This window comes from Rhopalosiphum padi, chromosome 2 (genome assembly GCF_020882245.1).
Source record: "Rhopalosiphum padi isolate XX-2018 chromosome 2, ASM2088224v1, whole genome shotgun sequence".
NCBI lineage: Eukaryota > Metazoa > Arthropoda > Insecta > Hemiptera > Aphididae > Rhopalosiphum > Rhopalosiphum padi.
This window is the reverse complement of record NC_083598.1, coordinates 15124295-15147556: the sequence shown is the minus strand read 5'-3', so window position 1 is coordinate 15147556 and position 23262 is coordinate 15124295. Positions and strand designations below refer to the sequence as shown.

The following is a 23262-nucleotide window of genomic DNA, read 5'->3' as shown; positions in this document are numbered from 1 at the left end:
CTATACTATGTGTTTTATAAATGGTAAATTCGTCAGAGCTTATGTTGACTTTGTTGTTTAATCGAAGTAAATTAATTATGAGAAGCATTTGTGATTATGTATATTATACGTTAAGTGTAGGTCGTGGTAACCAGATACTCCACGTTATTGCACTTATATCTCGTATAACCAATATTCAAAAGTACCGTAACTTATTGGTATGCACTTTATTACTTATATATATAAACATGCTGGGATAAATTTACTCTGAATTTAATTTGATATCAAATAAGACATACAAAAACTTATTTCACGGTGAAATATAATATTGATATTGAGATTAGGACGACTGTTAACCTAAAGAATAAACCCAGAGCATGGATACCAAATACAATATTTAACCATCATAGGCAGTATTATTCTCTAGAGCTAAATTAGAGTTTATTTTTAAATAACATGTTCACCAATAATAAACAAAAACACGCAGAATACTTTATTTAGTAATAATTTATTAGGTAGGTGTATGAGAAGTGATAGCAATTAGTTATTTAGTTTCTCTTTCGATTTATGTGAGGTCGTAGTGTGAATTTATAATACTTGTTGACTTCCTTATTTTTTATGGGTAACTAGTATGTTACATGAGTATTGATTGCGAGTTCTTCATTAGTGCGTTGAATATGAACTGTAGTTGTTCGTGGCTGATTGCTCGTACCCAGAAGATTCTCCTTAAGTACTCAGTTATGATGAGAGATCATTCCTATTTTTTTTTTATTGTGGCTAATGTAGTGTGAAGTTAAAATCTGTTTGGCGTGGTCAAGAATACGTAGAATGTGCACATACATTATATACCTATAGTTTATGCTGTTGCATACAATTTTATGTTGAAAAGGTTGTTGTTGTTGTGAATATAATATATTATGTAAAATGAAGTTTTTGTTAGTGAATAAGAGGAAATCTGGTATTCTGTTTCTTCATTTTTATATATTTATATTTTTATTGATATTATTTATATACAGTATTTATATAACAGTTATATATAAGTAGGACATATAAATTTATTTTTAATTTCAGTGGGTATTAACATGTTATATTGATCTAATTTATTAGTTTTTATTATATTTATATTTGTTTAATAGTTATATAAAATAGTGAAATTGATCACAGTTGTTGAGTTTTCAAACGTCCACGATTCACAATGACATACCACCAAATTTGTTTTATTTCTGTGTCTAGTGAACATACAAAATATCTTTATACAATATGCTATGAAAGTATGAAATACCGAAGAAATCTAATGAACCGAACACAAACTGCTTGAGAATACTGAATAGATGTTTTCTATTGAATGATGTATATATTCCAATAGAATCGTGTAAAATAGTGATCTTTGTTTCGATTTAACACTTCATAAATTCCCTGAATTCACCATCCAAAGAGAATTGAAAATTTATATTCAGCCATTAAATTTTTGAACAACCATTTTTAAACACGTACATCCTTTTTATGAAATCATATGTTAAATAATATGACAAATGATAATATTATATTGTTTCATAATATACACAAAGAATACTTTTGTATTAATCAAATTAAATAAGTTCTAAAATGTATCAACGAGTAAGAAAAAATAAGTTAATTTGACAGTACAACTATCAATTTAAAACCTCAATATTATCAACCATGATATCTTTTGTGTGTGTGTGTAAACTGTATACGTATGTGTATAATGGAGAATTATTTTTTAGTAAGATAGATAAACGTTGACTAATTATAATAATAAAAAAAAAACATTTTTTTCTACACAATATGTTTTAGTTATTTTCAAAAGTGAATAGATATATCTAAAAATAATTATATTATTTTAGTTTGTTTGATATTTCAACTAACAAAATACGAGTATAAAACGACTAAAAACTGTTTGTATAATATTTTTGTAATGTATATGTTTAAAAACAAAATTATATTCAAAAAATATATTATGAAATTACAACTCTGGTAAAAATTAAAATTTAATTATTTTTAAATACAGATATTTTAATTACATATCATAGTATAAAACACAATTCTAGAAATCTTTCCATAAACTTTTTTTAAGTTATAAACGATAATATATCAGTTATATACGAGCATATTATAAACTTAGTTATTACTTAGTAATAAAAAATGTACAAAAAATGTTAGAATAAAAAAAAAATAATTTAAAATACCAATTTATTGTGTAGTTTTACAACCTTTATAAATTATAGTCCATTAAAACAATTTATAATAATTATACATATATTTTTTCCTTAATTACTAAAGCAATACATAAAAATTGCTAAACATTTCTATTTTTTTTTAACAAAAATTTTATTGGTAGATGTGAATTTTGTGTGTTAGAAACAAAAATAAATAAATAATTTATCCAGTAAATTAAGTCTGTAAAAAAAAGTTGAAACGTTTGTTCCTTGATACGGAATATCAGCTTTTTGCTCATTGTTGAAGTTTGTTTTAGGTGTATTATAGACTTTGTAAGACTAAAATACCATTAATTTAGATTTTGCGCAAAAAGCTCATATAAGTTTTGCATGGCACAGTGTAACATTTCCATAATTAAGATATGCGGAATTTAGTGTTAAAATCGGTAGCGTTTGAATTAGAACAAGAAACCATTTTGTGTTTATTTGAGTATTTGGTAAAGCACCATAGTTCAATACTCTAATATAAAACAAAATCGACATAGTTATATAATATTTTACTGTTTATTTTAAACATATGATCAAAATATTTGTATTTCCAAGCCTTAACTCGACTAAAGGTACTAAAGGCATTTTAAAAATGTATTCAATAAGACATTAACCTTCATTATTATTAATAATATTTTCCATGTTATGTTATTCTGTGGATATAAATTACAGGTCTGAATTTTTAAATATATATAAGGTTACTAACAACACTAATGTATTGTATCTATACCATATATTATGCTAAACTTTAATAAGAACTAATATTTTTCTATGTATAAAACTACTAATAGATATGCTCTGTATGTTCTTAAAATGTGCATATATATATTTATATATATTATCAAATTTAAAATTAAACAATAACCATTTATATCAAACTTGAATTTACAAGATAAAAAGTTATTATGAAATAAATTTAACAAAATTCATCAATACATGAACAAAAAGAAAAATAATGATAATAGTTATAATTATACTAATATTTTTATAGTTCACAAAACAATAATTATGTACAATATGTAGCTAGCAGGAACAAATAATAATTGTCGTGAAAATCGTTATAAGCTCACTCTTTAAAACTTTTTGAGACCAAGTCCTATCAAGTAATCCCTGATTTCCGCCTATGCATCGTAGATGAATGTAATACCACTGGAATACATAATTATATTATAATTTTTAAGTTATTCTTATTTTAAAGATACTTAGTTAGGTATACGTTATACTGTTCAGTCTTAACTGGCACAAGAGAGCTGTAAGGAATACGTCACACCACGACCGAGTTAATCATAATTCGCCGAATGAACCGTGTTATCAAAATCAGCCAAGACCATCCTCCTCGCTATCCTTTTAAATGAAAACTATTTACTAAAGTTATAAATTATTACTATGACAATGTATAAAACTATTATTGTTATCGCTAACCTATATCAGTGGTAGAAAATACGTTTGCTGTACGGGATTTTGAGTTATATTATATTTAAAGATAAATGGGTTTTCTTGGAACTAAATATAATTCTATAATGCATTCAAAGCATTGAACTCAATAGTAATTAATAAACAACTCTTATCAGTACTTATTTCGGATACTTTTAAATGCATCTAATTTTAAACTCCAAAATTCATCCAAACTTAACGATATCGATTTTTTTTTTCATTAAATTGAATGTTAAATAAATTAATAATACAGCAAAAAAAATTTTTAAACATCACATTCACCTATTATTATTATTAATATATTAATAATTAGTAAAATATAATATATATATTAAATAATAATTATTTTTTATTTTTTAATTCATTATTTGCTGGTATATCTAAAGGTATACATATATAATGTAAACACGTCTATTATAGAGATCTGTGCTGAATATGCAGTAAGAACAGTTATAAATTAGAAGTTACAAACGTACTATGCCAACAAGAATATCTTAGTAACATCACATTTGACTAATTTCAAAGTCAATTCTAACTTATTGCCCCTATTTTCATCACTACCTAATATTACAGCTAGCTAATTATAATAAAATTGCTTACAAAGTATACAAGCATAATTAACTTAACATAAACTATTAATTAGTTACTATGTCCTAGTGTAATTTTATTGAGCTTTTATTTATCCAAGTAGATGTCTAATAAATTTACGATAGTATATGATAATCTCACAACTTGATAATACGCTTTCTCCTAGAAAAAAACTAAGCTTTTTTTCTTCTATATTTTGTTTATATTATTTTTTTTTAAATCATTCTTCATTATTTCATCATATTACTATAATACGAATAAATAAATTCTGTCGATATGAAATATTTTCTAAATGCAATAATCGACTTTTGGAACCATTTTATTCTCGAGTAGTTTGAACAAAAAGCCTTCAAAATCAGTAGGTATAAATACCTACTATAATATGTAGTTCTCATTAGGGAATACATATTTATTTATTTTATAATACGAAATAACTTCAAAATAATAAATATCTATGTTATACGTCTGTGATGTAACTCAAATTTCAAAAGTTTTAAAGCATATAATGAGTCTTAAAACAATTACAAATAAAGTATAACGAATAAAACACGTAGGTATGCATATTGCAAAAGTTACAGTAGCTGTCAACATCAAAGAAGTAATACGTGTCTGAGAAATTAAATTGTATTAAACTGTTATTTGACTTTGTCGTAGGTTATGGGATTTTAGTTTATTTCTCAATGCTGTAAACGGAATTCAACCAAAACTATTACAGAGCTTTTGACGTATTTCGTTTTGGTTTTGCTTCATTAATATATACATTATTATGTGTTAAAGACAAAGGAGATAGAGAACCACAATATGAATAACTATAATGAAGAAAATATTGTCTTATAATAAATAATTCGTACAATTATTATTATAGTCGTATACTCATATTAATTATTAAATAAAAATAAAAATGTCTTAATTGCAATGATATAATGGAATGTAATTCTATTATGCTTTTATATTTATTTTCTATTTATATATGTAAGTATTTATATCCATTATATCAGCTGTTCATTGTTGATTTACTCAAGCAATACAATTCTATTGTTTTGTTATCTAAACGAATGATATTGCACATAACATAAATTTACATGGATTTAAAAAAATATATATATTTTTTTTTAATATTTAAATTGAATTGAATTATCTAGATTTTTAAACTAAAAAAAAAATATTTAACAACTTCCTGTCATATATTAACATATAAAAAATAATATAATTGAATCAGCTAATAATCTCGTCATTGATGCCAAAAATATATAAATATAAAAAAAAATAAAAATAAAAATGATATCAATGTTTTAATAGTATAATAAATATGATAAACAATAGTTAAAACTGACATGACATTATAACCCTATTTGAATATATTATTAATCTATTATAAATATACATGTAAACATAAATTAACTAAAAATAATTAATGATATTACTGAAAGTCTGAAAATATGAAAAATAATTCACAGAAAACAACATCAAACATAAAGTAGACAAGTGCATACAGTTATAAGAATAATATAATGTACTTACTCGTATAATTATGTATCTAGAAAATATGACTTAGATTAACGTAATTGCATCGTAGAGTTGTCAAATCTTTCAGTTCACCTGGAATATTATGTATTTAATAATATACACACAATATTATATGAAACAGTAGTAGAATGCATTATAATACAATATAATATAAGGACATATTATAAAGTTATTAGTCAACCATAATAACCAAATAGCCGTCACCGTATTATCATATTATTATACTATACCAGGTTATTAATTTGATTCCACAATAATATTATCCATTGTAATATACAATTAATTCCTAAATACTTTTTTATTATCTATTCTTTTTTAATTCTTTTTTTTATCCTAAATAATTTCATTCAGTTAAACCTTGTAACTTGTATTCCATTCCCTTTTTATTATTATATTGACATAGTACACAAAAGATATATTTTGTTTTAATACTAATCAGTTCTTTTTCTTTAACTTGTTGAGATTTACTCAGGAAGATACATAATTAAATATATATTTTATAATTCAAGTCATCCAATATATAGAATAGTTAGTTTTATATTATAAAGGAATTTCTATTTATTCAATTATAAAAGTTTAAATTACGTGTATATATATTTTTAAACATTTTAGATTCTGAGCGGAGCTATTAATTATACAAAGATGTATGTGTGTGTGTGTGTGTGTGTGTGTGTGTGTGTGTGTACACATTGAGTTATACGTAAAACGCTTCAATTTTCAATTTTGAAGATTTATAGAAAATTGGATATTATTTCTTCTTTAAATAAGTCATAATTATAAATTCGAATACTTTTTTTTGTGATTAGGAAAAACAAACACAAAAATTAAGGAAACAGGAATTATTACGTTAAACCAGATTTTGACTAAATCGATTTCTTTATTTTTTTATTAATGTAAAACTAATGACGACAGAAACTTTAAATTTTCACCAAGTATATAATATATCATCATTTCTGTAAATGGTATAATTTTCAACATTGTTTGAACTATTTATAGATAGTTGAATTTTTTTTTATATGTAGGTAAATGTCTATAAAAATGTATGAGAAATATATGGAAGTTGTTAAGTGGTTCATTTTTCATTTTTTTTTTTAAATATACCGGATATTTACTGTCACGATATTTTGTATAAGCATTTCACTTTTAAATTTTTAAAAAGTTCGTGAAAAACTTGAAAAATACAAGTTATTTTGTAGTTAAAAATACATAAATTTTTTTTAGCTTATATCTAAAATTAAAAAATTGAATATAATTTATAAGTTATTAATAAGTTCTTCAACTTTTATATAAAAAAAAAACTCTACCGGAAAACCAAATTAATTTTGTATGGCCATTTCAATTAAAAATATTACAACATACCTATATATTATAATAGCCATAGTCCATACAATTTTTGTTTTTTGTTGTAATTTAAATGTATTACAGAAGATACTTAACATTTTTAGTACATGTTTATTATCGTTTTTATTATTTTATATCATTTTCAAAATGATTTGACTCATTCTGAACTATTTATAACCATGTAGAACTATAATTCTTTTTTTATTCATTTATACATGTTTATAAAAAATTATTTGTTGGGTCAAAATTCTTGAAAATTCAATATAAAAATCTTCATTAGTAATTCATACTAGAAACATAAAATCAAAAAAAAAAAATATACTAACAATAATTTTTTAGACATTTTAGTTCAAATTTGGACAGAATTACTTATTTAAACGATAATTAATAACGTTGCTAATTATCTTGTTAATAACATTAATCGTGTGAATTTAAAAGTTTTAGGTATATCATATTATTATGAATTTTACTATAACTACGCAATGGCATTCTTATTTTATTTTAAGATATTATATATTATTTATAGTAATAATCAATTTATACTCTTTTACGGTATTTACAGAAATATATAATTATATTTTGAATTATACAAGTTGATATAATAATATGTTAAAAATATATAATATTTTTATTATAATTAAAATGTAATAATATATTAAACGCAATATTTTTGGAAAAAAAATGTATAAACCTACCGTAATATTAAAGTAAAATACATTTCTTTAATAGCTATTATAATATCAAACAAAAAGCATATGAAATATACTTGGTAATAGAGGCTGACAGACCATTTCCGCTCAGAATCGTTTTTCGTGTATGACGATATATCATTGAATTCAAATTGAACACACCCAAAATTGTGATCTACTCAACACCTTACCTATGTATAATAGAACGGTACCCACTTTTCTACCCTTTTTATTTAAAATATTAAATCGTATTAAATACTAAACGCCTCTATAAATAAATCTATAATATTGTATCTTAAACTATCTTCAACATATAACTAAATCTCAACAAAATTCAATTAATTATTGCAAGCATTACATTAAAAAAAAAATAAAAATAAATACACAGGAGAATATTGTTATAATCAAAAGAGCACCTCGAAAATGTATTATTGTTGTACACTTTTGATGTTAGAATTATAATAAGTACATAATAATGAACGATTCTGTATTTATATAAATATAAATTTTTGGTACTCAATTAATTTTATTTAAAAAATTAATCATTAACAGTTTCTCAAACTTTTAACGGCCCAATGTTATTTTTTTTAACATTTTAAATTTCAAAAAAGCCTAATAAATCGTTATATAAACAAAATCGTATCTTCTAAGTGTTTGTTAAACGTTAATTACATATTTTCATAAGATCCGCATATTAATTACACAAATAATTTTGAGACGTCACAGATGGTACTAAATTTCTGGAAGTATATCAGGATATATTTACTCAAGTAATGCATTACAATATTTTTTTTTGTGTAAGAATTCAATAAAAAAAAAATAATAATAATAATAAAACATACAGAGATATGTTGTGTTTGATGAACAGTATTTTTCTTAATCTATGATAATACAATACTTAAATAGTATAAACAGTTTATTATATTATATAAAAGCAGTTTTAAATTCTAATATGCAATATTGAACATCAAATAAAGTCAGGTGTCTTTTAATAAAATAATGATCAATTAATTAAATAATATTTTTAATTGAAATTTTTTTAAATATAAGCAAAAAGCCTATAATTTTTTCCACTGTAATATTTTAATTCACATAATATATATATTAATCAAAAATTATTAAACATTTATGTTGTATTTTTTTTTAACTAGGAAGGTATTCGATAATTTTATATTTATTTATATAACTAAATATTTTATTCGTATCTTTATTTTTAATTTATAATTTAAAAAATATAACCCAAATTAGTTATGAAACGTACCTTCTCAAATACGAATTTTTGAATATTTTATCCATATTTTAAAGTTATTTAAATTTGTGATTATTAACTACATTTAAAATTATAAGTTCAATTTAAATATAATATATAATATGTGTGTATAAAATGATTTAGGAAAGTCGGTATAATTGTCTTAATTAAATAATTTAAACCTTATATATAATTATTATTTCAATTGAAAATTATTTAGTAATTGAAATAAAAGTCACGTACAAAACCCAAATAGTTTTCTTTCAATTTATATGATTTTTTTTTTATAATACTAAAAGTCGTACTTTATCAATGTGCTAAATCCAATCCAAAGAATAATTGATCATTAATATTAAACAAGATTTTATTTTATACTAAAGCCATAATATCCAATAGGCAGTTATCGATTCAATTAGTAAATTTGATAATAAGAAAATTCGAGAAACTCATTTTGGCGTAAAATAGATTACATTTTTATGTATACCTTGTTATTGAGTAAATCCTACAAAATAAATAATGGTAAATTAAATTTGAATCCAATAATAAATTATAACATAAAAAACAATTATGTGTTTAGATTAACATAACAATATATTTCTAAAAATAAATTTAATTTATGTTATATATTATAATAAGTGTTTTGAGGATGAATAATTGTTAATTTAGTAAGTTGAACGAATTTTTAATAATACCATAGAATACTGATGTACCTCAGAAATATTTTAAATATTAAAATTAATATACAGAAATAATAATACAGCATATTATACTGGGAAAAAAGATGAAGTATATTATTTAATTATAACAAAAAAAAAAAATTATTGTTCGTATGAATTACAATATATTATAATTTTGTCAAAATGTATACTTCAAACACTTATTTTGATCAATTTATAATCGCTTATACAACAAAATGAGTGTATGCACTTTGATATTTATTTGAATTTTTGGCTATTTTAAAGTTCATAAAAAAAATTATAAAAAATTGAACCTAATTTCCAAGCTTCTTAACTTGCAAACGAATATTTTTATCAAAACAAATTATTAAATAGTGTTTCTACTTTACAGATATATTATATTTTACACGTATATTTTGCTGTCGTTGAATAAATTACGGTTATGATTTAACATACAAAACTAAATTCCAGGGAAAAAAAAACATTAATATAATTTCTTTTGATGTTTAGATTGTATGGGATATCTGCATGCCATACGCAAGTTATGGAATTCATATTTTGTTTGATACCCTTAGTAATCGTTATAATAAAAAATAAAACTACCACACACAGAGAGAATACGTCTTGTACATTCATTTTTTCGAAACAATTATTTGCAAACAGTTTTTACGTCACCCCTTAATACTGGCTTTGTTCACCAATTTATTTTTCATGGATATCATTTTACTGTTCCTACCAAAAAATAATAATGGCTTACATTTACAGTAGGTAAATATATTATACGTACAGGGTGATTCACCAAACACCACCTCCTCGTTTATTCGTTAACAAAGCCATTAATATTCATCAATTTCTATTTTTTTTTTTTTTTTAAATTATTAAGTTAAAATTTTTTTTTGATATACTTAAAGATAGTATTTCTTAAATTATTCTATTGTGATATAAGCTTTTTTTTTTTTAAATGAGATATTTTTTTTAAACTAAATAATAAATCAAAATTAGAACAATTACAATGTCTGAGTTATTAAATTTGAAAATTTTCATAACAAAATAAATTGGTTTAATTGAAAATTAAATTATTATTAAGAATTCCAACCTCGTTTGTTTAGATTAATTATAAACAAATTTAGGTCAAAGGATTCATGGGTTCCTATCCATTTTCACCAGGACTAGGTTAATACAATAATATTATGATATAACGGAAATTAGTTATACTTGGTGGTGTTTCTTTTCTCCTAACAATAAAATATGAGTCAGTCAATGTATTTGAATTTAACTCTTACTGACAACATCATTATATAAAGGTGCTATGGTGGTGAATAGTTTGATTCATTGCTAGTTGCCACGGCTGTATTCATTTATTAGAGGGAAAATATCGCCGAGTGAAAAATTCCTAAATAACAGTGATCTTTAAAGTCTCGTATATTTCAAGAGATAAGGCACTTAATATTTTTGTAGGTCTTAGTGATTTATTTATAAATGGGGAAAAGCGGAAGGAACGTCCGTAATCCGTTTGATTGATAGCGAATAATGAGCGTCGACGTCGTCGTCGCCGTGCGAGGCAGGGAAATTACGTTTCGTTTTTCATTGAAGTTGTTATTTTATTTTGTATTTATTTATTTTTTTGGTCATTCGTTTGTTTGTATCTTATTCTCGTCGGAATTAGTTTCGGATTTTGTTTACGATATCAACGTCTTATATAATAAGTGTGACCTTGTATATTATTTCGATTGCAGGTTTCTTGGATGCGAAAACGAGACTTGCACATACTGACATCCAGCATCCACACGTATACTGGAGACGGACGTTTCAGTGTCGTGCATCCAGAAAACAGCGAACAATGGGATTTGAAGGTGGAATTTGTACAAAAAAGAGATGCTGGCATATACGAATGTCAGGTGAACACCGAACCTAAGATCAATTTAGCTGTGCAACTGAACGTCGAAGGTAGTACGTATAACAAATCAATTTTAAATGTATGTATAATAGTTTAGCGTACATAATTAGTCGTTGAATAGATATACATATACTAATGTTATTATATTCGTTTGCAAAATCATTTTATCGTACTGTAATAACCATTGCAATTACACATTAAATCGTTCAATAATAAATTATATAATTATTAATATTGTAAGAAACATTTTACTATTACGACCCTAAAACACACAAAGTCGAAATGATCAATCGCTTTATATCTCAGATATCATTATCACGCTTAATATTTAGTGGCATAATATCAATAATTTCCAAGAAATCTTTTCGTCTTATTTAAAATTAAATTAACTTATTTTAAAAATGGTATCTATATACATTTATAACTTGTGAGTTTATGACCATTACCATTTACTATATATTAAAGTATTTGAGTATACATTATACAAGTTATTTACATTTAATAATGCTATTAATTAATATAATATAATATTATATTATTTTTAGACATTCGAATATTGATGTAAAATTAACTCTAAAATTACATACAGTTATATACGATACATACAAATATTACAAATACATTTAACCTTAATCTAAATGTCAAATTTTAGATAAAAACGAAGTAATGCATTTTTTTTTTTCATTAAATACAAATTATAATAGTATATTATTTTTATTCCAATCTAATATTATTTGATACATACTTTTACATAAAATTATAACAGTAAGTACCAAAAACTAATATTGTTTTCTTTTGAAATAACAATTGAATTTATTAGCTTTCAGTAATTAAAAACTGTAACTTCGCAATCTTATACGCATTAAAAAAAAATTGTTTGGGCTTTCAAAGGAACATTTTAAATGTAATTTACATTTAACTAAATCCACAATATTTTATCAAATTTATAATGAAAACATAAAATTGAATGATATGCATTTATATAAACTAGCGTCTAAAATATGCATAGCACAATTTTGCATTTAGAATGTTACTGTCTTGAATCAAATTTGTATCTAATTTATTTTGAATAATTACATCAGTCAGAACACTGAGTACTATTCATAATAATTAAAATAACTATTGTAATATAACATAATATTATATGAGCTGCAAGAATAAATCTGTTAATTTTCTGATTAGAAAAAAAAAACGAAAATTAAGTTAGAATCATTTAAAACAACAATCACACTATTTATATACAATCATTTTTATTAAAACATAGCAGGTCGTACCTATCAAATTTAATTTACCGGTTTTTTTCGTATTCACAGTTCACAAATAAATATTCATATATTTATATTATTATTACTGTACAATCATTTATCAGTAGTCATTTTTATACTTTAGAATATATGTTTATTGTAATATTTTTGAATAAGAAAAAGGAAAAAAATTGAATACAGTAATACTCTATAGTCAAAAAACGAAAATTCATAGATGAATATTATAATATAATATATATACATGTATGGAGTTATTTTTTTTTTATTCAATTCGAAAGAAAATTCTGGTTTTATATGGTAGGGAATGACTGTATTATATCTACCTATATTCAATAACTGTTGACACATTATTTGTCAATGTCTCTCTTAAAATAAATAACGGTGTTGACGTGTTGTACTATAGTTCTAAACTATAAAAAATTTAAATTAAGTAAATACGGAGTGTTTTTTGGTGATAATGATACTATCAGTAAGTGTTTAGATCAGGCTATACATTTTATAGTAGGGTGTTCTAAATGAAAACAAATTTATTTTTTAAATTAAAAACTGTCCATAACTTAAACAAAACAAACTTTTTATTACTTCAGTTTTATTATGTGGTGTGTAAAAAATATATATTCTAAAATTGTTGGTACATCATGAAACAAATACAAATTAACTATTCTCAAGTATCGGGCTATTTGAACTTTTGTTCCAAAAATAGCTAGAATGAACTCGACTAAGAAATATTTTCTATGAAGAATAAAGTAGATATAAACAATTCCATATAATATCACAAACTTTAAAGTAAACTTTTCGATTTAATTAAAACTTGTATTATGCTTCATTAATTATAGAATATAATAATATATTTAAAATATTTTATTTTATAAATTACAAACTATTATCAGCTATTTATAATTTACTACTAATATTAATTTTTAACTAAAATATGCAATTTATACATAGTACCTATGATTTTATTTAAAAATAACATTTAACTTTTTATCATTTGTTTTGTTCTTCAAAAAATCTACTTTATTAAAAAAACATTTAACTATTATACATATTTAACTAGGTATACAATATTTATTATTGTTTAAACCTTAACAAAAATATTCGTATTAAAATTTTATAAAAATAAAACAATTATTATTAAATTCATAACTTTAGCAGAAAATATTATGAATGCCAAATATATTATTTAAATATTAGATTAAATTAGTAAATTAATTTTAAAAAATCATCTACTTAGTATATGTATTCTTAGTAATTTAAATTCCATTTATAAAGAAAATAGTTTTTATTTTTTTATTTTACACGATTTAAAAAATAGTATAATACAATATGTACACCTACTTTTTATATTAATAAAAAAAAATTAAAATAATTAAATTTATGATATTATTATCATAAGTTATAATATATTAAAACATTTTAAACTGTTACTGAAAAACAGAAAGATTTAAAAACCATAAAAACCTTAAATTATTATAAGAAATTATAGCCATTGTTTAGTTAGTTACTATTATATTGAAAAATAAATATTAAATACATTAATAAAATTGCATGACCATTTTCTATTGACTGTATTTTAGCAAAACGTAAAATGAAATCATAGTTTTAAAATTATGTTATAAATTATTATTTTAATCTAGCTCATATACATAGGCAATATAAAAATACATAATATATATATTATATTTAGGTATAATAAGCGATGCAATTCTTGAATCAAAAAAATTACTAGTAACATATAAGTAGACACATAATTCTTAATTTAAAAAATAATAATAATAATAGTTAAGTTCTTTAAATATAATAAATAACAATATGTTACATAATATAAAATATAAAATAAAAAAATAACAATAATACATGTGTGAGATTATTACTGTATTCTTACTCTAATTGACTCGATATTTGTTTGAAACAATTCTCTGTGAAGTAGACCGTTAAAAAAATATTTTTATATCTCTCGCAATGGCTTTCAGAATTAATTGTGCACGTAAAAAATAAGTGAGTAAACTTTTTACTAAGATTATATAGCTACAATTCAGTTCATATTCGTTCAGAAATTTTTGAGTACTAACAAAATATAATTCTTTTTCAAGTGAAATCATAGACGTATAATATAGGGTTAAAAATCTGATGGCGCGGTAGAAATATCAATTAATGCGTAAAGTCAATAATAATATTATCACAATGGCATAATTTATTATTCTGACGAGGTGAAGTTAGGAAATATTTGAAGGGCTTCAGTAGATTTTGATGAGAGAGGACTATGCCCCAATTTATACATATGAGTACATTACGAATGTATTCATGATTTGTATATTCAAATTCATAAATCTTATATGTTGGCAAATTTCATCTTTTCAAAGTTAATGCTTTTGTAGAATAAGGTATATCGTGTATACTGCATAGTACAGGTAGTTCAGATTTGTCTCATATTTGTGCAAATTTCAGTCATAATAATATATGTGCATGTGTATAAATTGCTTTTCCTGTTCTTGCGTCAATATAATACTGAGGCACAATAAGATTGCCATTGTAGCGTACTCTGTGCTTAACAAATTCTGTCCCAGCGTTGTTTAAATGTGGCAATTTGATTATTTTAAGACATTTTAGCGTGTGGAAAATAAACGAGCATATTCCATATTTCGAGCGTTGTGTAAAATTCAAAAGGAATTAATAAACTCAACATTTTTTTAATCATTTCATAAATAAATATGTTCCTTCGCGTGCGGTTTTGTAGTTGAGATCTATACTATGCCTCGAGGAGATTGTAAAGTACTTATTTTAATATATTAAATAATTTGAAACTTATACTTACCATAAAATTATATTGCAATAATTATTATGGGTATGACGTTAACGTTATGGTATATTATGTTAAGTATAATAATATACTATACTTATTGAAAATATTATGTTTAGGATTTTTCTATTTATTCGGTTATTATTTAGATAGCATATTATACTCGTCTGAATTGTTTGCGTATATTTATTTTCCATTGTATTGAAAGACGAAATTGCGTTACAATACAGATTATAGTTTGTTTGAAAGAGGCAAGCTGATACTTGAGATACTTTTTTATCTTCTATTAGCATTTTTAACTATTTTTATTGCTTAAAGTATACGTACTTCCGTGAACGAACGATAATAATGCAGGTTGATACTGTTGGGATCAATTCACACTATCCACATAACGTATTCATATCCGTCGGTATAAATTATCGCTAAGACTGAACGAAAACAAAAAATTTTTAAAATAATATAGAAATGTTTACACAAGATAACGGTAGAACAACCGATTTCTCGGAAAAGAAGTCATGTACCATCTAGGGTAAAAGCAGTATTATATAGCGTAATGCAAAAAATACTCTACTCGACGTCAAGTTTGAACGTCTAAGTTCAATCGATAAACCAAATGTGTTAAAACAAACAATGTTGTTTTTCTCGTGACAACAAAATTATAACGGTCTTGGAAATCGTCATAAACTCATCGTGTCTCGGTCGGACGCCGCTGGTGCGCCGGAACAAATAATAATCATAATATTATGTTATTATGACGTATCGACAGGTTAGGCTATGATTTTCATCTGTTTGTTTTTTTTTTGCAATCCACAGCGGCCCAAGCCAACATACACGGGCCCCCGGAAGTGTTCGTGAAGAAGGGCAGCACCATCAGCCTGACGTGTTCGGTGAACGTGCACTCGACGCCGCCCAGTTCGGTGGTGTGGTTGCACGGCACCAAAGTGGTGGACTTCGACTCGCCTCGAGGTCGCGGCGGAATCAGTCTGGAAACGGAGAAAACCGAGTCGGGCACCACCAGCCGGTTACTGGTCACCAAGGCCGGACTGTCCGATACAGGCAATTACACGTGCCAGCCGAGCAACGCCAACACGGCCACGGTGTTCGTCCACGTGCTCAACGGTAAGTCCTGAGATATCTATACCGCCGGATAACGTGATAATTAAACGACAGAGGTGAATGCGGGTGGATGCGAATTGGATCACCGAGACCAGTGATTTTAGTGATTATATTTTTAATCGCAGTACCGCACTATTAGCTGTGTCTCGTATTGATTTGGTAGTACCTACACTATGTATAACAATACGTTACCCCGATTCCATCGGATCGGTAATACATTAGCTGGGACCTAATTTTTATAGCCGATATAATGCATTTTTTTCTCCCTTTTACATAGTGCTTGACTTGCAAAAAAGAACGTGTTCTATAGCTTGGGCAATAAAAGTAAAAAAAAAAAAACATGTAAATGGTCGAAAGTGTAGTATTGTCTTACAAGATTAATTCTATTATAATATTATACATCTGAATAATTGTATAGGATGATAGTTTTCAAAGTTGTAAAAACAAAAATGTATACCTGCGTAATAAACATAATGGTAAGGTGCCATCAATTTTAAAACGGATCGAACTACTGTATTATCTAAATTAAATCGGGACCTAATACTCGTGTACCAAATGTAAAAACATGTGACCCGATTAGTATACAATTTTAATCTCGACACCATACAAATACGAGTATATGTATAGTGTCGTAACTTATATGTATTGTTTATTACAGGGGCGATTATAAATTTCGCCGATAACTATGTAAACTCTCGGCAGAATCCTTTAGGACAAATTAAGGATAATAAATACATTACACATTTTGGACAGACCAAATTTTCGCAAATCTAAGTATTTAAAGATCTATATTATTTAATACCATGAAATTGCAAGAATTATCTACGATACATACTATACTGTAGTTACTAAAATTAATTTCAATAAGTAATTCGTTTCTCATATGTTGGTTATCGTTTTCAAATCTTGTTAAGTGTTAAACCAATACAATCTCTTGATTTTACTTAGCATCCTTTGACGTTTGATCTTGTATCATTATCAAAGTACTGATTTCTTAATATTACTCTTTAGTAAAAAAAAAAAAAAAAAATAATAACGAAAAACCATTAGTCACTTCTATTTTTTTAGGCTCCACTTCAATTAACCGCGCGAATAAATGCCAAATATGTCATACTAAACTGAATAGAATTTTATTATTAAGAACCGCAAACTGATGCTTTCAAACTTCTTTAAGAATACACAACTACACAATTAATCGAGAGTAAAATAAACCCAGTAATTAAAATTAAAATGAATAGAATGATTAATTGATTAACAATATACTTTAACTAAACATGATTGGAACAATTATTTTTCTGTAATAAATAAATGTATGCTAAACTTTAAAAAATATTACAACAAAATTATAAACAATGTTCATATATATAGCAAACTTATTGATACTTACAATAACATGTAAAATTAATTAATATTAATTATTGTTTATTTATATATTATTTGAAAAGGGAGAAAATAAAAACAAATATTTAAAGTTAAGTAATATTAATACCTTATATATTTTATGAACTAAAATATTAATTTAAATTAAAAATATTGTTAGTAATTATAAATTAACAAAACTCATATTATTTATGGGATAAATAAATTGAATAATTGAAAATTGTCAATTACCATCATTTTTATAAAAACAAAAATATATGAAGAAATAGCATGGAATTTAGATAGTTTAATTAAATGTATGTTAATTTCAACAGTATAAACCTTATACCTATCTAAGAATACCTTAACATATTTATGTGCTTATTACAATTTGAAGGATAAGAGGAAGCTTTTACGTGTAGTTTTGAAAGAAATGCTGTTTTATAGTAATTTTTTAGTGAAGGGGGGATCATAAAAAAATTAAACAATTCATATTGTAACATTTTTATTGGTTATAAATTGAAGAACTTTAAATATGTAGTTTTTCCAATATACGGTAGTTATTTTATGAAAACTTAATTTTACTTTTCAACATTTAAACAATATTTAGCTCATGATTAATTATTTAAACTCAACAGTCTTGGAGAAACCTCTGTAATACTATTTATTATTATGACTTAAGCATATTGATAGTTTTAAATTAACTCAATTCTGATCATATGTCTGTTGTTTTTTTTTTTAAGTAAATTAGAATTAGGCACCTAATATTTATCATAACCTATGGTTATCTGTATAGTTTATAATACATTTTAATATTAGCTAATACTAACCATATAGTAATTTAAGTATTTACTGAAAACATAATATTTTACTAATTCGCAATCTTTGGGAATATAAACCATCTCTATAAAATATTTAGCATTAATCTTTTAAAATTCCAAATAGATGATTAATGAATTACTTTATATTGCTACTAATTAAAAATGTCCTATTAAAATTGACAGCATAAATATTTTTGGTTATATTTTAAATACTTCTTATTTATAGAAAGTTGATTGTAATACATTTATCTAATTTATCCGTTTACAAGTATATTAGATACATATATTTTTTCTAAATACACTAATTACAAACTCGACTCTGATTCTTATAAACCAAAAAAGTGTATAAATTGCAATATTATAAGTACATACATACACGATTAAGAGGTTATATTTGGTATCATTTGGTGTCCAAAATATTTTAATTTCTTCAATAAATATAATGAAGAGAGCTGCTGTAACTAGTTTGAGCCCAGCATTCTTTATAAAATTTACATATTATTATAACTACGTGTCCAGTGTTATAATTTATAAAAAGAAAAAAACATAAAATATCCTTAGAAAATATAAATTCAAATAGCATGCAATATGAAGCTTTATAAACTGTATTTTTTTTTTATACAATATACATATTTAATACATAATATATATGTTAAGTCAATGTTTGCTGCAATTTTCTTTCACTGTTATCGATGTCACGAATCCTCAGCATATGTCATTACACTACAACCAAGGAGTGCTTTTTGAATATTGAAATGACTTGTGCATATGAATAATTGATATTGTGTTCTCATTTTTATTTTTTTTTGTTCATCTATAGGTGAACACCCTGCCGCTATGCAACACGGTGAACACGGTGCAGGTTCCAAATTAGCGGCGTGGTCTTGGACATTAACCATGGCTGCGTTTGCTCTATCTTATAGATGATGTTAAACAAACTAATTTAATATTGCTCATACTCTCGTAAGATGAATAGAGCAGTCAATTTCCCAAGGAAAAAATCTTATAATAATATGTTTAATATTATTTTTTGTTATTAAAATTTTTATTTATTATTGAATTTGTTTTCTGTTTTAAATTTAAATCTTAGCATGATTTTATACAATTTTAAAACTTATGGCATTACATTTTTTGACCTTTGTATTATAAAGGAATCATCAGACACTAAATAATTATAGTGACTGACTAATTATACTTATTTTACGTGTACTATTCATCCAAAATGTATTTATAATTTTTAACACTCAGGAAAAACGCATAATATGTAAAACCACAGAAATTGTTACTATAACTGAATCATTCTATTGGCTTTTAAAACAAAAACACTAAATTTAATTAGATAAAATATGTGTATAGATTATATTATGATATATACCTATAGTGAACCTAAAATTGTTTAAAAATGTGAATTTCAAAATGCCAGATTCTTTTTTTTTTTAATGTTACACGTCAATTCAACTTACAGTAGTTTGCAGTCAATTTTTATTAGTTGCTGATACTCAATACAGTTTATAATATTTTAAAATTTGATCTTATAAGCCAAGTTATGTGTACCGTTTGTACAATGAGACATTTAAATATCAAAATTCTTAAAAGATATTATGCCCGGAGAGTTTTTTTTTAATCATATATTCACATTTCATTTTTTTTCATATACATTATACTATTACATACAAACAGAAAATACCTTACATATTTTAGTAGGTGTCTAAATATTTGTATGAACTAAATAATCCATTTATTATTGTTCTATACATTCGATTTTATCGAAAAATATAGCTTGCAGTAACATTCGAGAACAGTTTATTTCGTGTAATTTTTGGTGGCCGTAATATATTTAGCAATAGCTGTTCATAAACACCATACAATTACTATTAAACCTATTAAATATGATTCCATTAAGATTTTATTTTATTTTGCCTGAAGCTTCAGAAATAACAAAACATGTCTATATTATAACAAGCTGTAAAACTTAACATAAATTATTAATTTTATTTCAAAATATTATCAAACACCATTTATATAAAAAAAAATTATTTAGTATTTAAGTATAATTATATATAATATATATATAATACATATTTAAATGTTTATTTGTTTTTATGGTTTAACTTTAAATTCTTTAACAGAAAAACGATGTGTTATTAATTATCTTTACGTTTAAATTATATCATTGCATAATACGTATTCATTTACTGATAAAAAAAAAAATTAAACAGACATTGAAATATTAACTTATAAAATTAAAGTTATCATGCTCTTTTAAGAATCTACAAGTAAATTATTTAGACATACTCAATGTAATGTACAAATTAGTATTGGTTTTTAAATTTCATTATATAAAAGAATTTTTTTTTAAATTAATTATTTGTTTATAATAAATTATAAAACTAACGATAAATGGTGTATTAAAATTCACAATTTGTTCTTAGTTTCTATACATTTTTAATTTGTTATGTACATAACGAAAGTTACGTTTATAAATATATATATATATATATATATCACAAGTACGTAAGTATATAAAATATGTATGTATATGTTATAGTAAAAGTAAATTATGTTAAATGAAAAATAACACTGATCGCTGGCCATTAACGTTACTATCTATTGATTAAATACATAGACGATCATGGTTTTAAATCACATATTTACACGAATCCCAAAAAATATTACTTTAAATACTTTACAGGTACTACCTATTAAGTTTTTTTTAATTTAAAATACTCTTATATTATTATTATTGTACTGAAATATACTAAGTATACTATGTATAATAACTTACATAACTTTTTACAAAAAAATACTCCCGTTAAATTTACTGTAACACGTATTTTCAAAGTCTTAAAAGCCCCTTGACAAGCACAACGTTTATTTTTGCAACTAATTTTGTAATAGCAGAGCTGCACTCAAGATCTTCTGAAGACCCGCTACACAAAATATACTATTTCGTACGAGACAATAACCAGTTTTTGAATAAATAGTTATTGGCTAGTGTTTTCCAAACATTTTTTACTTAACCTCCTCTTTGATTTTTTGTTGTTTAAAAATCTTGCGCCACCCCTCAGATTAATTTTTTAAAATTACCTTTTTTTTGTTTACACGACAACGTTATTTTAGTACCAGTGATTCCTAATCATTTTCCTAAAAAAAACTATACAGACTTTTAAGTATATAATGATAAATTAATTTTTAGCATAATATTAGTATATAAATTATAAATAAAATTGATATTATCCTAATGAGATAAATACACATAATGTCACTTCAAAATCCGCATTTAATACAATGTCCTTTGATAATAATTATTCTAAAAATATAATATATAACTAGGTAAAACGGTAATAATTTGTACAACATTACGATAATGCAACTATTGAAGGAAAATTCAAGTTGATAAAATTCACATATAAACAGCTACTGCCCACTTTTATAATACAATGAATACCCCACAATTGAGGTTGTAACTTCAACCCCCCTCCCACCGGTTAGTTTTATTGATCACTTTGGGAAACGCCAATATACACTGACGATTTACTTAAAACTAAATCACAGTTCAGTCACAAATAAATCATAATCATTCACTAAAAAATTATGAAAATGCACACATTTTTAGGCATATGACGTTAATGGCCGGTTACGTTATCTTCTGTCATTTACTATAACAAATCCACATTACACACATTTATAGAATTAAAATCATACTTTAGCGAAAAATGTGAAGTTTATCAGTTACCTTAGTATTTAGTTATCTTTTTAACGTAAAATAATTGTAAATACAAAAATTGTAAATAAAACCATTATAATTCTGTCAGTTTTTAATGTTGATGTATATTACTACTATTATAGTACAATAATGATCTGAAATTAATCCCATTCCTGAATGTCTATGTAAATTTAGTATCATTATGTAATTTTAAAATAAAAAATATTATTATATTATAGTACGTTGTTACTTATTTAGTTAATTTTTTAGCTTCCTGTACAGCAATATTACTATAATTATTTTAATAATATCAAATATAACAATACGTCTTAAGAATGGTAAGTACCTATAATAGGAACACGCTTATAGATTCTTATCTATTTAAATTTATTTAATTATATTTTTACGAATATTTGATTATAATAGAAAAAATCAAGCTTAAAATTAAATGTTTTAGCTTAACTTTTTTTTTTTAAATTAAAACCCATTTTTCTATTATAAATTATTCAGTGGATAATTTTTCTGGAAATTTTGATATACCTTATTTAAAAATAGAATAAGACAAGTAGTTTTTTGATTATTAAAATAT

The 23262-nt window shown here is 24.0% G+C and overlaps 2 protein-coding genes across 5 annotated transcripts in view; one reads left to right on the top strand and one right to left on the bottom strand.

Annotated features, from left to right (window-relative positions):
- Positions 1-22912, top strand: part of LOC132923051 (zwei Ig domain protein zig-8-like) — a 243318-nt gene extending 220406 nt beyond the window's left edge. For 3 of the 4 annotated variants that reach the window (XM_060986851.1, XM_060986854.1, XM_060986853.1), the window contains 3 exons: positions 11446-11659; positions 16485-16790; positions 19788-22912. In XM_060986851.1, coding sequence (XP_060842834.1) covers positions 11446-11659; positions 16485-16790; positions 19788-19894 — 627 coding nt within the window. In that variant the 3' untranslated portion in view covers positions 19895-22912. The remainder of the gene's footprint in view (positions 1-11445; positions 11660-16484; positions 16791-19787) is intronic. The other variant, XM_060986852.1, reaches the window with a different exon arrangement.
- LOC132923052 (aquaporin AQPAe.a) overlaps positions 1-23262 on the bottom strand; it is a 478481-nt gene that overhangs the window by 436816 nt on the left and 18403 nt on the right. The window lies entirely within an intron of this gene.